We start from the raw sequence: 22,434 nt of genomic DNA on the forward strand, positions 1-22,434 counted from the left end.
CCCCCCACCCCCCATTATGGATCAGCATCCATTTATCAGAGAGAACATTCGGCCTTTGGTTTTTTGATTTCGCTTAATTCACTTAGCATGATATTCTTCAACTCCATCCATTTACCTGAAAATGCCATAATTTTTTTCTCTTTTATTGCAGAGTAATACTCTATGGTGTATATATACCACGGTTTCTTTATCCAGTCATCTTTTGAAGGATATCTAGATTGCTTCCATAGTTTAGCTATTGTAAATTGACCTGCTGTAAACATTGATGTGGCTGCGTTACTATAGTATGCTGATTTTAAGATCCTTGGGTATGGACTGAGGAGTGGGATAGCTGGGTCCAATGGTGGTTCCATTCCAGGTTTTCTAAGGAATCTCCATACTACTTTCCAGATTGGTTGCACCAATTTGCAGTCCCACCAGTAATGTATGAGTGTGCCTTTTCCCCCACATCCTTGCCAACATTTACTGTTGTAGGTATTCTTGATAACTGCTATTCTGATTGGCATGAGATGAAAGCTTAGAGTAGTTTTGATTTGCATTTCTCTAATTACTAGAGATGTTGAACATTTTTTCATATATTTGTTGATCAAATGTATATCTTCTTCTGAGAAGTGTCTGTTCAACTCCTTAGCTCATTTATTGATTGGGTTGGTTTTTTTTTTTTTTTTGGTATTAAGTATTTTTTAATATTTATTTTTTAGCTTTATGTGAACACAATATCTTGATTTTACATTTATATGGTGCTGAGGATTGAACCCAGTGCATGCTAGGTGAGTACTCTACCACTGAGCCACAACCCAGCCCCTGGTGTTAAGTATTTTGAGTTCAGTGCTCTATCAGAAGTGTGTGTGGCAAAAACTTGCTTCCAAAATGTAGGCTGTCTCTCCACCTCATTGACTGTTTCTTTTGTTGAGAAGAAGCTTTTTAGTTTGAGTCCATCCCACTTATTAATTCTTAATTTAATTTCTTGTGCTATAGGAGTCTTATTAAGGAAGTTCGTTTCTAAGCCCACTTCTTCTAGTAGGTGCAGAGTCTCTGGTGTAATCCTAAGTGCTTGATCCATTTTGAGTTGAGTTTTGTGCAGGATGAGAGATTGAGGTTCAATTTCATCCTAGTACATATGCATTTCCAGTTTTCCCAGCACCATTTATTGAAGAGGCTATCTTTTCTCCAGTGTATATTTATAGTGGCTTTGTCTAGTATGAGATAACTATATTTATGTGAGTATGACTTTGTGTCTTCTAATCTGTTCCATTGGTCTTAATATCTGTTTTTGTGTCAATTTCATGCTGTTTTTGTTATTATAGCTCTGAAGTATAATTTAAGGTCTGATATTGTGATGCCTTCTGTGTCATTTTTCTTGATAAGTATTGCTTTGGCTATTCTGGGCCTCTTATTTTTCAAAATGAATTTCTGACTGCTTTTGCTAGTTATATTAAGAACATCATTGGAATTTTAGTAGGAATTGCATTAAATCTGTATAGTGCTTTTGGTAGTGTAGCCATTTTGACAATATTAATTCTGCCTATCGAAGAACATGGAAATCTTCTAAGGTCTTCTTTAATTTCTCTCTGTAGTTTTCATTGTAGAAGTATTTCATTTTTTGTTAGATTGATTCCCAAATATTTTATTTTATTTTTTTAGGCTATTATGAATGGTATAGTTTTCCTATACACCAATGAAGACTCAGCTGATTCTTCTTTGGTGTATAGAAACACAACTGATTTATGGGTGTTAATTTTATATCCTGCTACTTTGCTGAACTCATTTATGAGTTCTAGAAGCTTTCTGGTGGAGTTTTTTGGGTCTTCTAAATATAGAATCATGTCATCAGCAAATAGGGATAGTTTGAGCTCTTTTTTTCCTATTTATAATCCCTTTCATTTCTTTCTTTTGTCCAATTGCTCTGCCTAGGATTTCCAGGACTATGTTGAATAGGAGTGGTGAAAGAGGGCACTCCTGTCTTGTTCCAGTTTTTAGAGGGAATGCTTTCAATTTTTCTCCATTTACAGTCATGTTGGTCTTGGTTAGCATATATAGCTTACCAAGGTATGTTCCTACTATCCCTAGTTTTTCTAGTGTTTTTAGCATGAATGTATGCTGAACTTTGTCAGATGCTTTTTCTGTATCTATTGAGATAATCATGTGATTCTGATCCTTAAATCTATTGATGTGATGAATTACATATATTGATTTCTGTATGTTGAACCAACCTTGCATCCCTGGAATGAACCCCACTTGATCATGGTGCACTATATTTTTTAAAAAAACTTTTTTTATAACTTTATTTTATTTATTTACTTTTTATGTGGTGCTGAGGATCGAACCCAGTGCCTCACCTATGGTAGACAAGTGCTCTACCACTGAGCTATAGGTCTAGCTTAGCACTGTCTTTTAAATATATTTTTGTATGCAGTTTTTCAGTATTAAGAATTTTTGCATCTATGTTCATCAGGGATATTGGTCTGAAGTTTTCTTTTCTTGATGTGTCTTTGTCTCGTTTTGGTATCAAAGTGATATTAGCTTCGTAGAAGTTTGGAAGGATTCCCTCCTTTTGTATTTCAAGGAATAATTTGAGGAGTATTGGTGTAAATACTTCTTTGAATGTTTATAGAACTTGGCTGAGAAGCCCTCTGGTCCTGGGCTTTTCTTTGTTGGAAGGCTTTTGATGATGTCTTCACTTTCATTGTTGGAAATTGATCTGTTTAAATTTTTTATGTCTTCCTGATTCAATTTGGGTAGGTCATATATCTCTAGAAATTTGTTGGTGTCTTAATGATTTTCTATTTTATTAGAGTATAGATTTTCAAAGTAGTTTCTGATTGTCTTCTGTATTTCACTAGTGTCTGTGGTGATATTTCCTTTTTCATCATGAATTTCAGTAATTTGATATTTCTCTTTCTCTTCATTAGTTTGGCTAAGGGTTTGTCAATTTTTTATGTATTTTTTTCAAAAAAACAACTTATTTTTTGTTGCTTTTTGACTTGTTTTTCGGTTTCAATTTTATTAATTTCAGCTCTGATTTTAATTATTCCCTGTCTTCTACTGTTTTTGGTGTTGATTTGCTCTTCTTTTTCTAGGGCTTTGAGGCGTATAGTTAGGCAATTTAATTGGTGACTTTCTATTCTTTTAAAGAATACTTCAATGCAATGAACTTTCCTCTTAGAACCACCTTCATAGTGTCTCAGAGATTTTGGTAACTGTTTCGCTATTCTCATTTAAGTATATATATTTTTATTTCATCCCTGATTTCTTCAGCTGTCCATTGGTCATTCAACAGTGTATTATTTAAGTCTCCAGCTTCTGTTTTTTATTTTATTATTGCATTCTAATTTCATTCCATTATGATCTGATAAAATACAAGGTATTATTTCTATTTTTTTTTTTTTTTGTATTTGTTAAGAATTGCTTTGGGGCACAAGATATCATCTATTTTAGCAAAGGAGTCATGAACCACTGAGAAGAAAGTGCATTCAGTTATTGATAGATGAAATATTTTATATATGTCTGTTAAGTATAAATTGTTAATTGTATTTTTTATTTCTGTAGTTTCTTTATTAAGTTTCTTTTTTTAAGATCTATCGAGTGGTGAGAGGTATATTAAGGTCACTTAGTATAATTGTGTTGTGGTCTATTTGGTTCTTGAAATTGTGAAGGGTTTGTTTGATGTATGTAGGTGCTCCATTATTTGGGGCATAAATATTTAAATTGTTATGTCTTATCAATATATTGTTCCCTTAAGCAGTATAAAATGGCCTTCTTTGTCCTTTCTGATTAACTTTTGGCTTGAAGTCCAAAAGAGATCCCTGCTTATTTATGAGATCCATGTGAATGATATGTTTTTTTCCCATCCTTTTACCTTCAGTCTTTGCCTATGAGGTAAGTCTTTTGGAGGCAGCATATTATTGGGTCTTATTTTTAAATTCAATCTGCCAGTCTATGTATTTTGATTGATGAGTTTAGACCATTGGCATTCAATGTTATTATTGAAAAATGATTTTTATTCCCTGACAGTGTGCTTTATTTCTGTTTTTTTTTAATTAGTTTCTCCTTTGATTGGCTATTCCTTTAGTGTAGTTCCTCCTTTTGCTGTTTTTCACTTTTATTTTTTATTTCTTCTTCATGAAATATTTTATTGAGAATGTTCTGTAGTTCAAGCTTTTTAGTTGTGAATTCTTTCAACTTTTGTTTGTCATGGAAGGTTTTTATTTCTCTTCACATCTGAAGCTTAATTTTGCAGTGTATAGTATTCTTGGTTGGCATCCATTTTTGTGCAGCACTTGGTATGTATTGTTATTCCATGAACTGCTGGGCCTTAAGGATCAACCCAGAGAAATAAATCAGTTGAGATCTGGATTTTCCTTCTGAAAGTAATCTCTCATTCTTCTCTGGCAGCCTTTAAAATTCTGTCCTTATTCTGGATGTTGGATATTTTCATAATAATGTGACTTGGTGTGGGTCTGTTGTTTTTATTTTATATATTTGTTGTCCTGTAAGCTTCCTGTATTTGGTTTTCCATTTCATCCTTAAGGTTTGGGAAATTTTCAGATATGATTTTATTGAAAAGAATGTGCATTCCTTTGATTTGTATCTGCAAGCCCTCATCCATCCTGATAAATCTTTTAAGTTTGGTCTTTTCATGCAATCCCATATTTCTTGAAAGTTTTGTTCATGTTATTTTAATATCTTATCTCCGTGGTCAGCTTTATCTTCTAGATTATATAATTTGTCTTTATTTCCTAAAACTCTGTTTTCCAATTGGTCTGGTCTGCTGGTGATGCCTTCCTATGAATTTTTAATGGTTTATTGATTTCTTCATTTTGAGAATTTCTGCTCGTTTTTTTTTTCTTTTTTAAGAACCTCTCTTTATGGGATCTTTTGCTTCCTGTATTTTCTTCCTTACATCATTTTTACCTTTGCAGATCAATTTAGCTATGAACATTCTAAACTCCTTCTCTGTCATTTCTTCCACTGTGGTGTTATTGAATTATATTTATTTGTTTGAGATGATTTTTTTCCCTTGCTTTTTCATGTTGTTTGGGTGTCTACTCATTTGACAGTATGATTTTGAGGCAGTAGAGTTTCTTCCCTGTGGACTTATAAGAACTCTGAAGGTTTCTAGTACCTTACAATTTAGGGGGAGACAGATAATACATCAACCAATACAAACCATTTATAGCATCCAACCAAATAGTTCCTGCTTAGATATCTATTATGTTAATTGTCACAATAAACAGAGATGATGTGTTTAGTTATTGTCCACAGTTAATACAGTAGGATTATGTACATACTTACACTTTTAAGTTGTGAACAGAGATAGAAAAGAAATAATGTAGGAAATGATGCTTGTGAGGGAGGGGGAGAGAAAATAGAAGTAGAAAATAGAGGAGGAATGATAGATCAGTTAAGGTTGGCTATTAGTAGAGGAAAAGACATAAAGAGGTTCAAGGGAAACAGGTGAGAGAAAAGGTGTAAATAATAAAAATTTTAAAATTAATAGTAAAAATAAAAGTAAAATAGTACAAGAACAAAACTGCTGTAGTATAATGAAATATATTAGTCCTCAAACTTTTTATCTATAAGAAATAACTGCCTTAGCGGCTGGGGTTGTGGCTCAGCAGTAGACCCTGGGTTTGATCCATCCTCAGCACCACATACAAAAATAAACAAGTGAAATAAAGGTGTTGTGTCCAACTACAACTAAAAAATAAAAATAAAATAAAAAAGAGAAATAACTGCCTTAAAAAGATGTTAGGAATGAGAAAAACAAAAAACAAAACAAAAACCCAAACAAAGCAAGACAAAACTAAACAAACAAAAATAGGTCTGAATATGTATAAGTGTCCATGAATCATTCAGGTCACAATTGAACATTGTTCTTCATTGTGTTCTTTAAGGTAAGTCTTAACATTTTCATTAAATACAGTGAAAATATCTGAAAAGAAACATCAGATGACAAATGTTTTTTAAAAAACAATCTATCATTTTCACCAGTTCATGAGCAAATGTTGATCTCTTTCTTAGTCAAATCCTAGGAGGGAATGATCCTGCTGTATTCTTAACAAAGCATACGTAGATAAATATTCTTTTTCTACTTACTCATTACTCTTGGTCTGGTTAGGTTTATCATTTGACCTATTGTAGAAGAAGGCAATGACTATATAATAAATAATAAATCCATTCACATGAAGATGTTAGGGTATGGTGTGGGTAAACCATCAGTAACAGTGTTAAGGGAGAGATTTGGAATTAGACAACTTGTTGACACTGTTCTGGGTGACCATAGGAAGTTAGTAATAGTCTCTTTGAATTTCAGTTTTCTCAATGGTAAAACAGGGGAGTCAGTGGCCTACTGGAGTTAGTTGATGAGGGTGGGTTGTTAAAATTCCAGAAATTTAATGAGCCAGAGAGTTAAATACTATCAGTATTAAAAAATCAAATCTCGGGCTGGGGATGTGGCTCAAGCGGTAGCGCGCTCGCCTGGCATGCGTGCGGCCCGGGTTCGATACTCAGCACCACATACCAACAAAGATGTTGTGTCCGCCGAGAACTAAAAATAAATAAAAAAAAAAAAAATCAAATCTCATGAACCTAAATTGTATGACAAATACGATTAAAAATTCAATATTGATCACTTTTTAGTTATAATTATTTTTAATTATTTTACTCCATTTTACCATTATTTATACTCTTAAGATTATTTATTGTATGTGTTTACACATCTCTTTCCAAGTTTGCATTCAGTGATGCCGTATTGATCCTTTGAAATCAGCCATGATGGGGATGTTTACTCCATGGAAATTTTTATTTATTTATTTTTTAAACATTTATTTTTTAGTTGTAGGTGGACACAATATCTTTATTTTATTTTTATGTGGTGCTGAGGATTGAACTTAGTGCCTCATGCATGCTAGGCAAACGTTCTACCTCTGAGCCACAATCCCAGCCCTCCATGGAAATTTTTAAATGGTGCAAAGCAAGCTTTGACTTATTGTTTATTATCTCTAAACTTAAGAAGGTGATGGGAGAAAAAAAATAGAGTGAGAATTAAAATATTGATGATGAGTAAACTTAAAATATGTCATGTCTGAGTTCCTCCAAACTGGGGAACTGCTATAGTTAGGATCTGGAATACCTCCTGTTACCCACCATAGGTGGAAGTCTTGATCCTCAGCTGGTCACTTATTGGGAGGTTGTAGAAGCTTTAATAGGTAGGGCCTAGTGAAGGAAGTTAGTTCATTGTGGGTGTGCCCTGAGGGGAATATTGAGATCCCTGTCCTTTCCTTTCTCTTTTGACTTTTTATTTCCTGGTTATTATTGGGTGAGCTCACCTCCTCTACCACATGCTCCCACTATGATATATGTGGTGTTACAGGCCCAAACCAAGATGACCATGGACTAAAAATTCTGAAGCCAAAATAAACCTTTCTTCCTTTAAGTTGTATTTTTTTTACAGTAACCAAAATCTAATCTAGAAACCATTCTTTCAGTATTTGAAAACTATCATTCAATTCAGCAAAGAAGTAGTTGACATCATTGAAATACAATTTTTTTACTCCTTAATTAAAATATCAGCGGATATTTATGTCAAAAGTGCACTCATTTATCAATTGTGTGACTCCATGTGTTGAATTGGACAGAAATCAAACTTATTTTGTAGTTTGAATTTGTGACACTATTGTTGATGAAATAATTATAAAACCAACAGTGTAGCAAGTCACATCAGGGTGTAGGTATATGGAATTTATAATACAGAGAATGTGTCCTTTTTTCTAGGTTATTAATTTTCTTGTCATAGAGTTGTTTATAACAATCTGTAATAATACTTTGTACTTCTATTTTAACAAAAATTACCTCATTACAATAGTACTTCTATTATCAGTTGTAATGTGTTATGTTATTTGGATATAAGGTATCCTCCTAAAAAGCTCATATTAGACAAGGTAGCAATACTCAGATGTGAAATTAAGTTATGAGAGCTGTAACTTACTTAATGGATTAATCCATTTGGTGGATTAATAATTTGAAATGGACTACTGTAGTGGGTTGTAACTATAGGCAGGTAATATGTGGTTGGAGAAAGGTCAGTGGGGGTTTGCCTTTGGGGTTTATATTTTGCCTCTGGTACCTTGATTTTGCTTCCTGCCTGCCATGAGCCAAGGAATTTTCCTCTACCACACCCTTCTGTGATGATGTTCTGCTTTACCTTGGGCCCAGAGCTGTGGGGACACCCATCATGGACTAAACCTCTGAAGCTCTGAGGAAAAATTAACTTTTCCTCCTTTAAGTTATTCTTTTTTAGTATTTTTTTTTGTCACTGTGACTAATACAAAATGTATTCTTTTTAAAAAATATTTTTTAAGTTGCAGTTGTTTATTTAAGTTTCACTTATTTATGTGGTGCTGAGGATTGAACCCAGGGTCTTGCACGTGTGAGGCAAGCGATCTACCGCTGAGCCACAATCCCAGCCCTAATGTATCCTTTTTAATCTCTGGTTTTATTTTAATTTTGTTTTCTTAATCTAAGATTTTATCAATTTTGTTTAAACCTACTGTTTTTGTTTTTATTTTATTTTATTTCCTGGTACCAGGGATTAAACCCAGAAGCTCTTAACCCCTGAGCCACATCCCCATCCCTTTCTATTTTTTAGTTTGAGACAGGTTCTCACAAAGTTGCTTAGAGCCTTGCTAAATTTCTGGCTTTGAGCTTGTGATCCTCCTACCTTAGCCTCCCAAGCAAACCTACTGTCTTTCAAGTAGATTTATAGGTTACACACCAAAAAGTCCACAAATTATAAACACGCAGACTCAGTAATTTCTAGAGTTGAACAACCATTATTAAAAAGTTCTAGAACGTGTCCATCACCCCTCAAAATAGCCTTTTGTCCTTTCTCAGTCAATCCTTGCTACTCCCAGCCCTACAAAACCACAAATCTACTTTATATCTATAGATTTTTCCTTTGTGAATATTTTATATCAATGTAGTGATCATGTTATTTATATAGGGCTCATTTCACATTGCATAATTTTTGAGATTAATCTATTTTGTTGTTTGTGTATAATTGTTCCTTTTTGTTGCCGCAATACTATTGTATTGGATTTGGCTATTATTTTATAGACACTTGGATTATTTTATGATTTTGGCTATAATTAATAATAACAACAAGTGTTACTATCTAGGGCTTATCAGAAAATAAGCCCTCAAAAGTATATCCTGAAGGAATCTATAAATAAAATAATGAGTCAAGGTAAAGGAAGGAGGCTGGGTAGACATAGAACCCTTGGTTCTAGGCTGGCTCTGTTCCTAAATGTCAGTGCAATCAACCAGTCAGGAACATGACTTTGGCCTTTAGTGTCTTTCAACAGTGATGAAGACCTAAATTACCTCTAAGCTCTTACCTGAAATTTAAATATAAACAGACTATCTCAAACATATGAAGATTTTTAACATTATGATGGTGCAAAAGTGAATGTAAGTATTCTAATTTTGTCCCCAATAACACTGGCTCAAAGTGATCAAGTCTCTAAACTCAACAGGAGAGTGGGACACAGTAGGCCATGCCTTGAAGAGTATGGCTGATGGGCTCCTGCCTTCATCCTGAGGCCTCCCTCCCTTTTGTCTAATCAGCCTTAAAAAAGAAAAAATCTTTGGAGCATCAATTTTATTATACAAGTCATGAGAAACAAATTTATTGAGAAACATCTCTCCCATCCCAGAAGCATGGGACAAAGGACAGAGAAGACAGGGCAGGGGGAGTGTCCCAGGGAAAACAGTCTCTGATGTCTCTTGCAGGTGGGAGCAGAGGAGACTCCTGATGTCCAGATCTACTCCTGAGTGGAACCCGTGTGGAGAAGCCTGTGCGAGGTAGCACACCTCCCTCCTGCAGCTGTTTGAGTCCAGGTGACTGATGCCCACGCTGTGATGTCAGGATCCAGAGAGCACAGGGTCCTCTGGCTGTCCATTGGTTTGGTCTGTCTCAGCTGTCCATCCCCCTGGAGCCACTCTGTTTCTGCACCTATGAGATTTCTGCCCTCTTTCCATGGGAGCCACATTTTTGCTGACACATGGCATGCAACAACACAGCCATTGAAAGCAGGTGGTGATCCTCCCAGCCACTGTCTTCCAGCCTCTTCTGTTGTCATGGGGTTGCCCTGTGGAGATGTCTTGGAAGGAACTGCTACTGTCTGTTGCTGCAGTCAGCCTACTGAGAATACTCAAGGGGCTGGGCAAGTGGGACACAGAGTCATGCTGGGAGGCTATGGCAGGAGTGGGGGTCCATGTAGGCAGAAAGCAGAGATATGGCAGGCAGGCTGGACCTTCTGATGCTTCTCAGCCCTAACTGCTTGGCCTCCTCAGGCAGCTGGTACTCAGAGGGCAAGAGGAAGTTGTAAAGGGCAGGTTCACTGATACTCCTCTTTGGGAGGCCAGGGAAATTGGAAGGATCCAAGAGATGTGGGCTAGGTCTTGGCTTTACATGCACAGCTTTCAGCTGGAATTTGTAGCTTGCCCCCTGGCTTATCTGATGCTGGAGTATCAGGTATGTAGCCATGGCGTCATCAAACTTTCTATTGGCCACAGACACCCAGGTATTGTATGGGTCACAGCCCATATCAAACAGGATTGCCATTACTGCAGGATCTGGGTGTTTGGGGAGTGGGTCATGATAATGATATGGTAAATATTCACTCTGCCTCAGCCATGGGTGCTGCAGGATTTGCTGTACTGTGGGCCGCTGCTTGGGGTTCACAGTCAGTAGTTTACAGATGAGGTTTTGTGCATAGGTAGGAACGTGGTGGGGGATTTGGTACCTTCCGCACACAATCAGCTTCAGCAGGTGCTTAGTGGTGATCCCCATAAATGGGCATTTCCCTGTCAACATAAAATACAGAATGACTCCCAGGCTCCAGATATCCACCGGGGGGCCTTCATACTCTTGCCGCAAGGCGATTTCAGGAGCAAGGTATGCAAGAGTGCCCCAGAACCTGTTCAACTTCAGCCCAGCTATGAACCTGGCACTTAGGCCAAAGTCGATGAGTTTGATGTTGCCTCTGGCATCCAGCATGATGTTTTCCACCTTCAGGTCTCGGTGCACAACACCCTTCTTATGGCAGTAGTCCACAGCCCTTGCGATCTGCCTGAACAGTCTCCGTGCCTCCTCCTCCTGCATGCCACCAGCCTGGATGTGGTGAGATAGCTGTCCCCCACTTGCGTACTCCATCACGAGGTAGGCATTTTGGACAGTTTCAATAACCTGAAATAGCTGAATCACATGTGGGTGGCTCAGAGTCATCATGATATCTGGCTCAGAGAGGACTGGAAACACCTGCCCCTCCTTTGGCAGGATTTTTACTGCCACCTCTGCCCCAGTGAGGAGATGGCGGGCTAGTTTCACCTGGCCAAACCCACCATGCCCAATGGTCTTTAGGAGCTGATAATGGTCTGTGAAGGGAATCTCATCACAGGAGCAGGGCTCCTGCAACACTGCACTAGTCTGACTACTCTTACAATTCATCCTAAGCAGGAACACCAACTAAGAATGCTAGCTAAAAACAAAACAAAGCCAAAAAAAAAAAATCAAAACAACAAACCAAAAATAAGAAACCAAAACAAACTCAAATCAAAAAAACCAATATCTAAAGACCACAACCAAGAAACATGCTATAGGCCACCACCAAGACCTTCCTATAGTTATGATGGACAAAAACCTAGGCACAGCATCTTTTATAATACCTGCTCTTTGAAATTTCCTCACTTACTCCTTGTGAAGTCAGGGCCAGTAATGGCCCAGTCATGCCTGGGCAGAGACCCCAGTGATTTTGAGTCCCCAGACCTTTGCCACTTTCTGAATAAGATTAAGAAAGGATCCTACATCCCTCACCACACACCCGCTTCCAGTAGCAGAAGGGGGCGGAGCTGTGCATGTCTGCTTGGCTGACCGTTGGCCCCTCAGCCAACGCTCAAGCACAGCTCCCTCGCCACCCCTCACCTCCTCTCCTCCGTGGCTCTGGTTCCAACCCCCTAACTCCCATTCGGGGAAAGGGTTAGGATCCCTCTGGTATGATGACCCTGGGCCTCCCCAGCCTCCCACTGGCCTAGAGCCGCTCCACCCCACCGGCGTGAGAAGGGGCGGGGCTGCGGACTTCCGACTCAGGCCCCCAGACCGCCTCCCCATGCGCAGGGGCAGACACCCTAGTCGACTGTAGGGGCGACACGTCGCGCTGCAGTGGCTCTGGCCCCAGGTCTAGGAAACCTGCATTTCTCCGGGGTTTGTATTGTCCATGGTGGGGCTGGGCCACGTGATTGCCCCCGCAGCTGCACAGGTCCCAGGTCCATCCTTTCTTCTTGGAGTTTCTAGCTCCCTTCCAGCTCCGCTGCCGCACCCACGAGTTACTATTGCTTAGTGCACCTGGACAATGATGCTAATCTATTCCTCTTGGTGCATGGCCCGACTCCCGTGGGCACTTCTAGCAACCTGTGTGGTATGATGATACAGATGATGCTGGGAGGAATGTCCCCTGAGATAGGTGCATTGTGGTTATTATCTCAGTTGGTTAGTACTGCATAAGCACCCTGTGGAATCTGGGTCTGGCCAAGTATTACTTCAGCGAGTGGAGCTTGGCTTACAAATCCCATCCTTGCCAATTTACCCTAAGCGATCCTCACAGAGGCCATCTACTCTTATCTTCCACAGCGCTCTGCTGCACTTCCAGAAGGTCTGAACCAAGCTTCCTATCCACATGCTGGTTCCACGCATCATTCTTTAGCCTATGCAGGAGGAAATCTAACATGTGCAGTTATTTAAAACAGCAGTGGCCCTTTTACTTCATTTCATGTGTTTTGATGCACTTTCCCTCAATTTTTTATAGTATATTGGCTGGCTCCTTCTTTAGGTACTTTGTCAATGATTTTCAATGTTCAGCTTTTTCCTCCCATGGCTTCATGAAACAATACAATTAATAAAAAGGAATAACTATTCCAAAAGACTCAGTCTAAATTACAGGACGGTCAAGCTGGATGTGCAAAACACTGGCTGCATTGGATTCATCAATGTTTTAACTTCCTTTGAGGAAGCTGTCTTAAGTTTTCATCACTAGGACTTAAAATTACTATGAAAATGAGGTATCCTGAATTTCTCAGTGAAGACTTATTCTTTTGAGTGGTGTATTAAATACTGCTGGAAAAGACTCATTAATTAAACTTCATACAGGTAAAAAACCAAAAAGTATTTCATGAGCTTTGGGCTTCAGTGGGCTATTGAGCTGATATTACTTGTTTAGAAATTAAAATTTGTACAAAACTTCAATGGATTTTTCATTTTAAGTCTAAGAATCTATCATTACTTTTGGCTTTGAAAGACCTCAGCATATCTATACTCATGGTATCCAACTCCTTTTTCTTCCAACTCTTGAATAATTAGTTTCAAAAGGGTGGTAACACCTCACTCATACTGTGATACTATAACAAAATGTTGTGTTCCTTAAGACACGGTAAAGTATTAACACCTATGAGGGTGAGAGGGAGGAGGGGTTAATCATGATTTCCTCATAAGGTCTTCTCAGATTTTTTTTTTTTACTTTTATATGGACATTGTATTTCTTTTTTAAAAAAATTTATTTGTTTTAATTAGTTACACATGACAGTACAATGACCTTGACATATAATACATTTGAATCAGATGGGATATAATTTCTCATTTTTCTGAGTGTACAGGTTGCAGAATCACATTTGTCGTGCAGTCACAGTAATAATAATGTCTATTTCATTCTACTATCCTTCCTTTTCCCATCCCCTCCCCTCCCCCCCATCACTTCTCTCTACCCAATTTAAGGTGACGCTATTCTTTTTTTTCCTCACATCTTCATACATGTATTTTGTATAACAATGAGGGTCTCCTTCCACCTTCCATGCAATTCCCCTACACCCTCCCTTTCCCTCCCACCTCTCTTCCCTATCTAGAGGTAATCTTCTTCCCATGCTCTTTCTCCCTACCCCATTTGGAGTCACCCCCCTAATATCAGAGAAGACATTCGGCATTTGTTTTTTCTGGGATTGGCTAACTTCACTTAGGATTATCTGCTCTAATGCCATCCATTTCCCTGCAAATGCCATGATCTTATTATTTTTTAGTGATGAGTAATATTCCATTGTGTATATATGCCACATTTTTTTTTTATCCATTCATCCATTGAAGGACATTTAGGCTGGCTCCACAGTCTAGCTATTGTGAATTGTGCTGCTATAAACATTGATATGGCTGTGTCCCTGTAGTATGCTGTTTTTAGGTCTTTTGGGTATAGACTGAAAAGAAAAAAAACAAATAACCCAATCAACAAATGGGCCAAGGACCTGAACAGACACTTCTCAGAAGATGATATACAATCAATTAACAAATACACGAAAAAAATGCTCATCATCTCTAGCAATCAGAGAAATGCAAATTAAAACTACTCTAAGATACCATCTCACTCCAGTAAGAATGACAGCCATTATGAAGTCAAACAACAAGTGTTGGCGAGGTGGAGGGGGTGGGAGAAGGTACACTCATATGTTGCTGGTGGGACTGCAAATTGGTACAGCCAATTTGGAAAATAGTATGGAGATTCCTTGGAAAACTGGGAATGGAAGCACCATTTGACCCAGCTAATTCCTCTTCTCAGATTTCTCATTGGAATCCCTGGAATGCAAAATGCAGTGGGGTTGATGTATTCAAAGTGATGAAGGAAAAATGTGGAAGCCAAGAAACCTAGAACTAGCAAAACTGTTCTTCCCATAGGGGGAAGAAATGGAGGCATTCCCAGATGACTGAGTCCCTTTGTGCTGCTGTAAGAAAATACCTAAGACTGGGTAATTAATAGAAATAAACTTCTTTCAGTTCTATAAACTGTCAAGTTCAAGATCAAAGCACTTCATTGCTTTATTCTCACATGAGGAAAGGGGCATTAGGGTTGAACTCATTCCCTTAAGCACCATCTCCCCCCATTCCACCTGCCTGCAGATACTGGCAGTTGAACCCAAAGCTTCACACATTTTAGGCAATGCTATACCACCGGGGTACATCCCCAGCCTTTTAACTTGAGACAAGCTCTCGCTAAGTTGCTCAGGCTGGGCTTGAATGTATGATCCTCTTGCCTCAGTGTCCCAAGTAGACAGGCTGATAGCCTTTTGTAGTTTGGATATGAGGTGTCCCCCCAAAGCTCCTAAGTTAATACAGGAATATTCAAAGGTAAAATGGTTGGATTGTGAGGTTGTAACCTAATCAGATGCTCCTAATTTCAATGGAATAAACAGGTGGGGTATGACTAGAAGAGGTGGGTCACTGGGAATATGCTCTGGAGGGGTGCTTCTTTCCTGTGTCTTCTCCCCCTCTTTGTACTTCCTTGCTTGCATGAGGGGAGCAGCTTCTCTCTGCTGGGCCCTTGACCCATGATGTGCTGCCTCACCTTGGGCCTAGAGCAATAGAGTTGTCATCTATGGACTGAGATCTCTGAAGTCATACCCGTGGATAAATGGATAAACTTGTGATCCTCTAAGTTGTTCTTCTCAGGAGTTTTGATTACAGTGACAAAGAAAGCTAACTGAAACAGAAATTGGTACCAAGAACTTGATTATATTTTGCCATGTCTTGAGACTCTGTGTGAGGTTGAATGTAAAAATGATGGACTAACTAATCTGGTGGAGGAACTTTCAGGATAGCACAATGTTCAGTCACTGACATGGCTATTGATGGCAATCTTTAGCCTGGTTTACTCTGAGAATGGGGAGGAAAATACAGAGCTAGCAAATTTAAAATACTTGCAGTTTGGCCAGAAAAGTACATGTAAAGCTGGGGATTAGAAAGATGTGCTTCTTGGGGCTGAGGATGTGGCTCAAGTGGTAGTGCGCTCGCCTGGCATGCATGCGGCCTGGGTTCGATCCTCAGCACCACATACAAACAAAGATGTTGTGTCCGCCGTGTTGCAGTAATCCACTTGCAGGTCAGCATGGGAAAAGAAAGAAGAAGCAGAGCAAGCTAAATAGCAGCAGAAAAAAAGTCCTTTATTGTGTACAAGCAATCTTTTTATAGTATTGTGAACAAAGAAGGCAGCCTTCCAACATCAATAAATCAGGTCTTTCAGCTAATTAAACATAGCATACAGAAGTTTTACTTTCTAATCAGAAGTGACCGGCTTCTCATGGCTAATCTATTCTTGGCCGGGAGTATGTTGAACTCTGCTCTTTGTTAAGAACAGATAATAAAATTTTTCTCAGCGCCCTCCTAGCCCACTTGGCAGAACATCCTGTTTGCAGGCAAGTCCTCCCAAGGACAGCAGACACCTCGTTTTCAAGCATGTCTGCTGTTACCTATCTATACCTTGACAGAATATCCCGTTTGCAGGCAGACTCCATCAAGGACAGTAATAGTAACGCAGTTACATCTGATTCTCTATACCGCCGAAAACAAAAATAAATAAATATTTAAAGAGAAAAAAAAGAAAGATGTGCTTCTTGAAGAGATTACAACTTCTAAGGAGATGCTAAGTAGTTTGCACAAACACAATAGGAAAGATACCTTATGGGCATCTCAGTAATTTGCAGGACCCCCCTCCCCCACCAAGGGCTCCAGGGAACAGAATAGCTTATTTTTTTAGATATCATGGGACCCTCTGCTGGTCCAGGGGATGCCTAAAAATTTGTTCACCATGATGAGGCACACAGGCCCTCAAAGGCCACTTCATCCTTGATTCCACACACAATGCATCTACTTGTTACATTGTGACATCAGTAACTGAGGGGGTTGGGAGTGGAGATGTATAGGAGTAGCCTTCTGTACATTACTAAAGTTTTAACTTGAATGGTTTCACATTACTATGGTGTTTCTTTTTCTCATTTTAAAAGGAAAGCCCATTGAAAACACACAGAAATACCTGTAGAACATATCTAAAATTAAAGAGATGGGAAAAAACATTTAACTTCAAAAATCAACTAGATAGGAGAAAAGGTAATCATACAAGGATGCAAGTCAAAGTGAATTAGGAGCTTGCCCTGCTCTCCATGTAGGTCCTATATGCCTCTTGTATTTGGTTTTCCAATTTGTTCTTCATGCTTGGGAAAATTTCTGATATCTCATTGAAGAGATTGTAGATTTCTTTGGTTTGAAACTCTGTGCCTTCCTCTATCCCAATAACTCTTAGATTTGGTCTTTTGATGCTGTCCCATAATTCTGTGTTCATGGTTTCTTACTATCTTCACTGTGTGATCAACTTTATTTTCCAGATTGTATACTTTGTCTTCATTATCTGACGTTCTTTCTTCCAAGTGATCTAGTCTGTTGGCTATTCTTTCTATTGAGTTTTTAATTTGGTTTATTGTATCCTTCATTTCAAGGATTTCTGACTGATTTTTTTTCCCAGAGTCTCTCTCTCTTGAAGTAATCTTTGGCTACCTGTATTTGCTTTTATCTCTTTGTTGGAGTGATCGGTTTTTCCCTGTATTTTCTCATTTAGGTCATTCTTTAATTCACAGAGCATTTTAATTATGAATGTTCTGAACTTCTTCTCTGATATTTCATCAACTTCACTGTCCATGAGTTCTGTTATACTGCCCTGGTTTATTTGGGGCACTTTCCTCCCTTGTTTTTTCATGTTGTCTATGTGTCTTCCTTTCTTGCAATGTGGATCTGAGATATTACAGTTATACCCTGTATTCTTGTAGAACCCATGCAGATTGTCTGTACCTCACCTTATTTTTGGGCATCCAGACCCTGCTAGTGTCCCTCAATGTATGTTACTGCATCTAAAGGTTGTGGCAGCAATAGCTGATGTAACTTGAGATAATAATTAAGGTGTCCCAAGAAGAGATGTCCTACAGAGATGAGGCTGAAAGGGTAGGCCTCACACTCTCTTTGGGAAGCCTGTCCTGAGAAGCAGCTGCTTCTAGGCCCTTTCTACTGTCAAAAAGTTAGGGGCTACTGCGTGGGGAAGGCTATGGCGATGACTGCAGTATTCCAAGATGGAAGTGGGTTAGGCTTAGTCTCTGGGGGGAGGGGGTGTGAACTTGGACCTACTCTGGACCTGGGTCCTTCGCAAATTGGTGGGTGGATCTGGGCCAGGCCTGGGCTCCTGCAGTAGTCTGCTGGAGGGAAGGGGTGGTCCTGTGCCAGAGGCTTGGCTCCAGTGGGTGTCTGCCCTGCTGGTGGATGAGTGAACCTGGGCCTACTGTGAGCCTGGTTCCCACGCAGGCTGGTGTGGGCAGATCTCAATGTTCCTATTCTTTTTTTTTTTTAATTATTTGTTTTAATTAGTTACACATGAGCATACAATGATCTTGACATATTATACATTTGAATCAAATGGGGTATAATTACTCCTTTTTCTGAGTGTACAGGTTGCTGAATCACATTGGTCGTACAGTTCCATATATACGTACAGCAATAGTAGTGTCTATTTTATTCTGTTGTCCTTCCTATCCCCCCTCCCCTCCTCTCCTCTCACTTCTCTCTACCCAATCTAATGTGACACACTTCTTTTTTTTTTCCCCTCACATCGTCATTATTGTAATCTGTGTAATGATGAGGGTCTCCTTCAATGTTCCCATTCTTATGGTTCTTTTGGTTTTTGCTTTTTCACCAACTGATCTATTTCATTTAAATTGTAAAGCTTGTGTGTTGAAAGTAATTCTGTTGTACTAATCCATTTCCTGTTTCCTGAGGCTTCATATTTTGTAAAGGAAACTATTTAGCTCTCCCTGTGCAACTGAGGCCTGCTTCTACTCAGGGTTTGTGAAGACAAGCATCACATCTGGGTTGCTGGACTGCTGCCCATAACCTCCTGGAGTGGGGGACTTACACTGATTCAAACATCCGTTCCCACTTGACTGCACTTTTGACCAGCATGCAATAAGAGGCTGTAGGAAGTTATGGACCAAAGGAGGCCTCCAGGAGAACAGGGCCCACACTGGAAAATTGAGCACTGGCTGTAGGGATGGAGCCCATAGTTTGGGTACCACTTGCTGGAAGGGCCTCAGCATAAAGGGGCTCAGTATCCACATATTTAATTAAGTCAGTGAGTGAAACAGCCCTGCCTTCTAACCTAGAAAGGGGAAGTTACATTGTCCACAGGAGGAAGGCCAACATCTGTTTCTAGAAGTCACAAGCAGAACACCTGCCTGACAAGTCACAACCTAGTCCAGTGGCAGGCCTAAAGGAAAATACAAGCCCAAGACACCCTGTGTTTGTACTCCCGAGACAAAACCACGCAAAATTCACAAAAGCCATTTCTCTCTACACTGCTTCCCTCTCATCCTCCAGGATTTCTGCACATCTCTGTTACTGCGCCCCTGTAGACATGGAGTCGTCCAGCTGGCACTGAGCTTGCTCTCAGGCACACTCCTCATTATGCCCCTCTTGCCTCCCAAATCTTCTGCACATTGTAGTAATCTTCCAGGCAGCAATTAAACAATCCATTCCCTAGACAAGACTGGATCAGAAAATGTCCATTTCCTGGCAGCACACAGCATGCTCATGCCCCAGTCTAGGAAGTGGCTTTCATTTAGGGGGATTTACTACCATTGGGAATTTTTCTCTTTAGAAAAAATATGCCAAGACTTTTTCTTTCAAAAAACTTTCCAAGCACCTGATGATTTCACAATTGGAAACTGTTTGGTCAATTGTTTTTCTACTGGTGTGTCCAAAATGCCTGAGAAAAACAATTTGAGCGGAGTAAAAGTTAATTTGGGGCTCACAGGTTCAGATGTCTCCATCTATAGATGGCTGTGTTACTCTGGGTCTGAGGTGAGGCAGAACATCATGGTGGAAGGGCATGACAGAAGAAAGCAGCTCAGGACATTGCACCAGGAAGCAGAAAGGGACAAAATATACACCACAAAGGCAAGACTCCAAAGGAATGACCCACCTCCTCCAACCACACCCCACCTGTCTCTAGTTTCACTCAGATAATCCCCATCAGTGCATTAACACACTGATTAGGCTCTCATATCTCAATCATTTCCCCTCTGAATTGTTGCATCTTCTCGCACATCAGTTTTGTGGGGAGACTTGATAGTACAGTGGTCTATTTTCAGAATATAGTATTTAGTTTTAAATGTAAAATAACTTGGGATGTAAGAAACATAGCTGGAGGGAAGAAAAGAATGACAATTTAGAAGCAGTTAACACCAGAGTGTAAAAATTCACAGCCCTTAGCAAATGGGTGAGAAGAATGGCCTCCACCCCACCTGATCAACAGAGATAAATCATGAACTTGCCAAAAGGCACTCTGCAGCAGTCTGGCTGGGCACAATTCAGAGCCAGGCACCACAGGAGCTCTTCAGGAATTCCCTCAGAGCCCAACTGCCACCACCGGCTTTCAGCAAGCCTCTCAACCCCCACTCCTCCCGCTCTTGAGGCTGATTGCTGGGTCGTGTGGGCGGAGCCAAAAGAGTCCCCCAATGAGCAGCTCCATGGTCTGAAAGGGCGGGGAAACAGCCCAAAGAGCATCACTGCAGAGGAGCCAATCAGCTGGCAGCTGGAAGTTTGCTGGGGCCCCTTTGGCTGTGGCTCTCAACAGCACTCAATCCAAGAAGACTTTTCCACCACAAGAAAGCAAAGGGAGGTTGGGACAAAAAGGTTTACTTCTTTAAATAACCCAATAAGAGTCAGTAAAACCTAGGTGACATTTGGGAAGAATCTCATATGCTCCCTCTCTACTGCCTGTGGCAGTGTCCTTGAGGAGATTTGGGTGGAGAGGCTGCATGGCAGTGGTGAAGCACCTAGCCACTGTTGCAGGCTGACCTTCCCCTACCCTCTGGCCCACTTCTTCATTCCCTGCACATGGAATTATGGAAATGATGCCAAGGAACTCTGGCCCCTCCAATGCCTTCTCAGATGTGATTTCTCCAATAGCTACTACTCACCCTCTCCATACACCTCAGCAAGGGGTCTTAAGGCTGGGAGAGGACTTCCTTGTGGCAAAGGCCATCAGCTAAAATTAAGTCGTGTCTACTCTGGCTCAAGAGAAGAGTCTCCATCTCCCCTTGGCCCAGGGCAGTAAGTCTCAATCCATACTAGGTCAAACCAAGTGAGAGCTCTACACTGGCTCAGGGCATGTGAGTTTCCATGAATGCTGGCAAAGGTGAGCAAATTCCTGGTTATGTAGTCTAAGGCGAGTGAGTCCTCTCTACACCGGCTCAAGGTGAGTGAGTCTATCTACGCTGAGCAGGAGAGGGAAACGCAGTAGTCCAATCCTTAAAGAGGATAGCTGGTGGGCTCCTGCCCTCACCCCCAGGCCTCCCTCCCTTTTGTCTAATCAGCCTTAAAAAAAATCTTTGGAGCATCAATTTTATTATACAAGTCATGAGAAACAAATTTATTGAGAAACATCTCTCCCATCCCAGAAGCATGGGACAAAGGACAGAGAAGACAGGGCAGGAGGACTGTCCCAGGGAAAATAGTCTCTGATGTCTCTTGCAGGTAGAAGCAGAGGAGACTCCTGATGTCCAAGTGGATCCAGAGGTACTCCTGAGTGGAACCCATGTTGAGAAGCCCGTGCGAGGTAGCACACCTCCCTCCTGCACCTGTTTGAGTCCAGGTGACTGATGCCCACGCTGTGATGTCAGGATCCAGAGAGCACAGGGTCCTCTGGCTGTCCATTGGTTTGGTCTGTCTCAGCTGTCCATCCCATTGGAGCCACTGTGTTTCTGTACCTATGAGATTTCTGCCCTCTTTCCATGGGAGCCACATTTTTGCTGACACATGGCATGCAACAACACAGCCATTGAAAGCAGGTGGTGATCCTCCCAGCCACTGTCTTCCGGCCTCTTCTGTTGTCATGGGGTTGCCCTGTGGAGATGTCTTGGAAGAAACTGCTACTGTCTGTTGCTGCAGTCCACCTACTGAGAATACTCAAGGAGCTGGGCAAGTGAGACCCAGAGTCATGCTGGGAGGCTATGGCAGGAGCGGGGATCCATGTAGGCAGAAAGCAGAGATATGGCAGGCAGGCTGGACCTTCTGATGCTTCTCAGCCCTAACTGCTTGGCCTCCTCAGGCAGCTGGTGCTCAGAGGGCAAGAGGAAGTTGTAAAGGGCAGGTTCACTGATACTCCTCTTTGGGAGGCCAGGGAAATTGGAAGGATCCAAGAGGTGTGGGCTAGGTCTTGGCCTTACATGCACAGCTTTCAGCTGGAATTTGTAGCTTGCCTCCTGGCTTATCTGATGCTGGAGTATCAGGTATGTAGCCATGGCATCATCGAACTTCTATTGGCCATAGACACCCAGATAGTGGATTGTATTATATCTGGAATGTGACTCACTATAATGATGTGGTGAGTACTCCTCAATCTGCCTCAGCCTTGTTTGCCAAAATTTTTTATCTATTTTTTTTTTTTTTTTGTGTGTGTGTGTATAGTTTTGAGTAAGGGACTGCACAATCAGATTTTCTTCTTAGAAATAAATCAATTGAGA

The 22,434-nt window shown here is 40.3% G+C and overlaps 1 protein-coding gene and 1 pseudogene across 1 annotated transcript; one reads left to right on the forward strand and one right to left on the reverse strand.

The window, feature by feature from the left end:
- Window positions 1-10,243: 10,243 nt before the first annotated feature.
- On the reverse strand, window positions 10,244-12,000 carry LOC114087300 (sperm motility kinase Z-like). The gene has a single exon (XM_027928728.2). The coding sequence runs from the start codon at window positions 11,510-11,512 to the stop codon at window positions 10,244-10,246; it is 1,269 nt and encodes a 422-aa protein (XP_027784529.2). The 5' UTR covers window positions 11,513-12,000.
- On the forward strand, window positions 11,920-13,094 carry LOC114087302 (aquaporin-11 pseudogene; annotated as a pseudogene).
- Window positions 13,095-22,434: the final 9,340 nt, after the last annotated feature.

This window comes from Marmota flaviventris, chromosome 4, assembly GCF_047511675.1.
Source record: "Marmota flaviventris isolate mMarFla1 chromosome 4, mMarFla1.hap1, whole genome shotgun sequence".
In the NCBI taxonomy this organism is placed as follows: domain Eukaryota; kingdom Metazoa; phylum Chordata; class Mammalia; order Rodentia; family Sciuridae; genus Marmota; species Marmota flaviventris.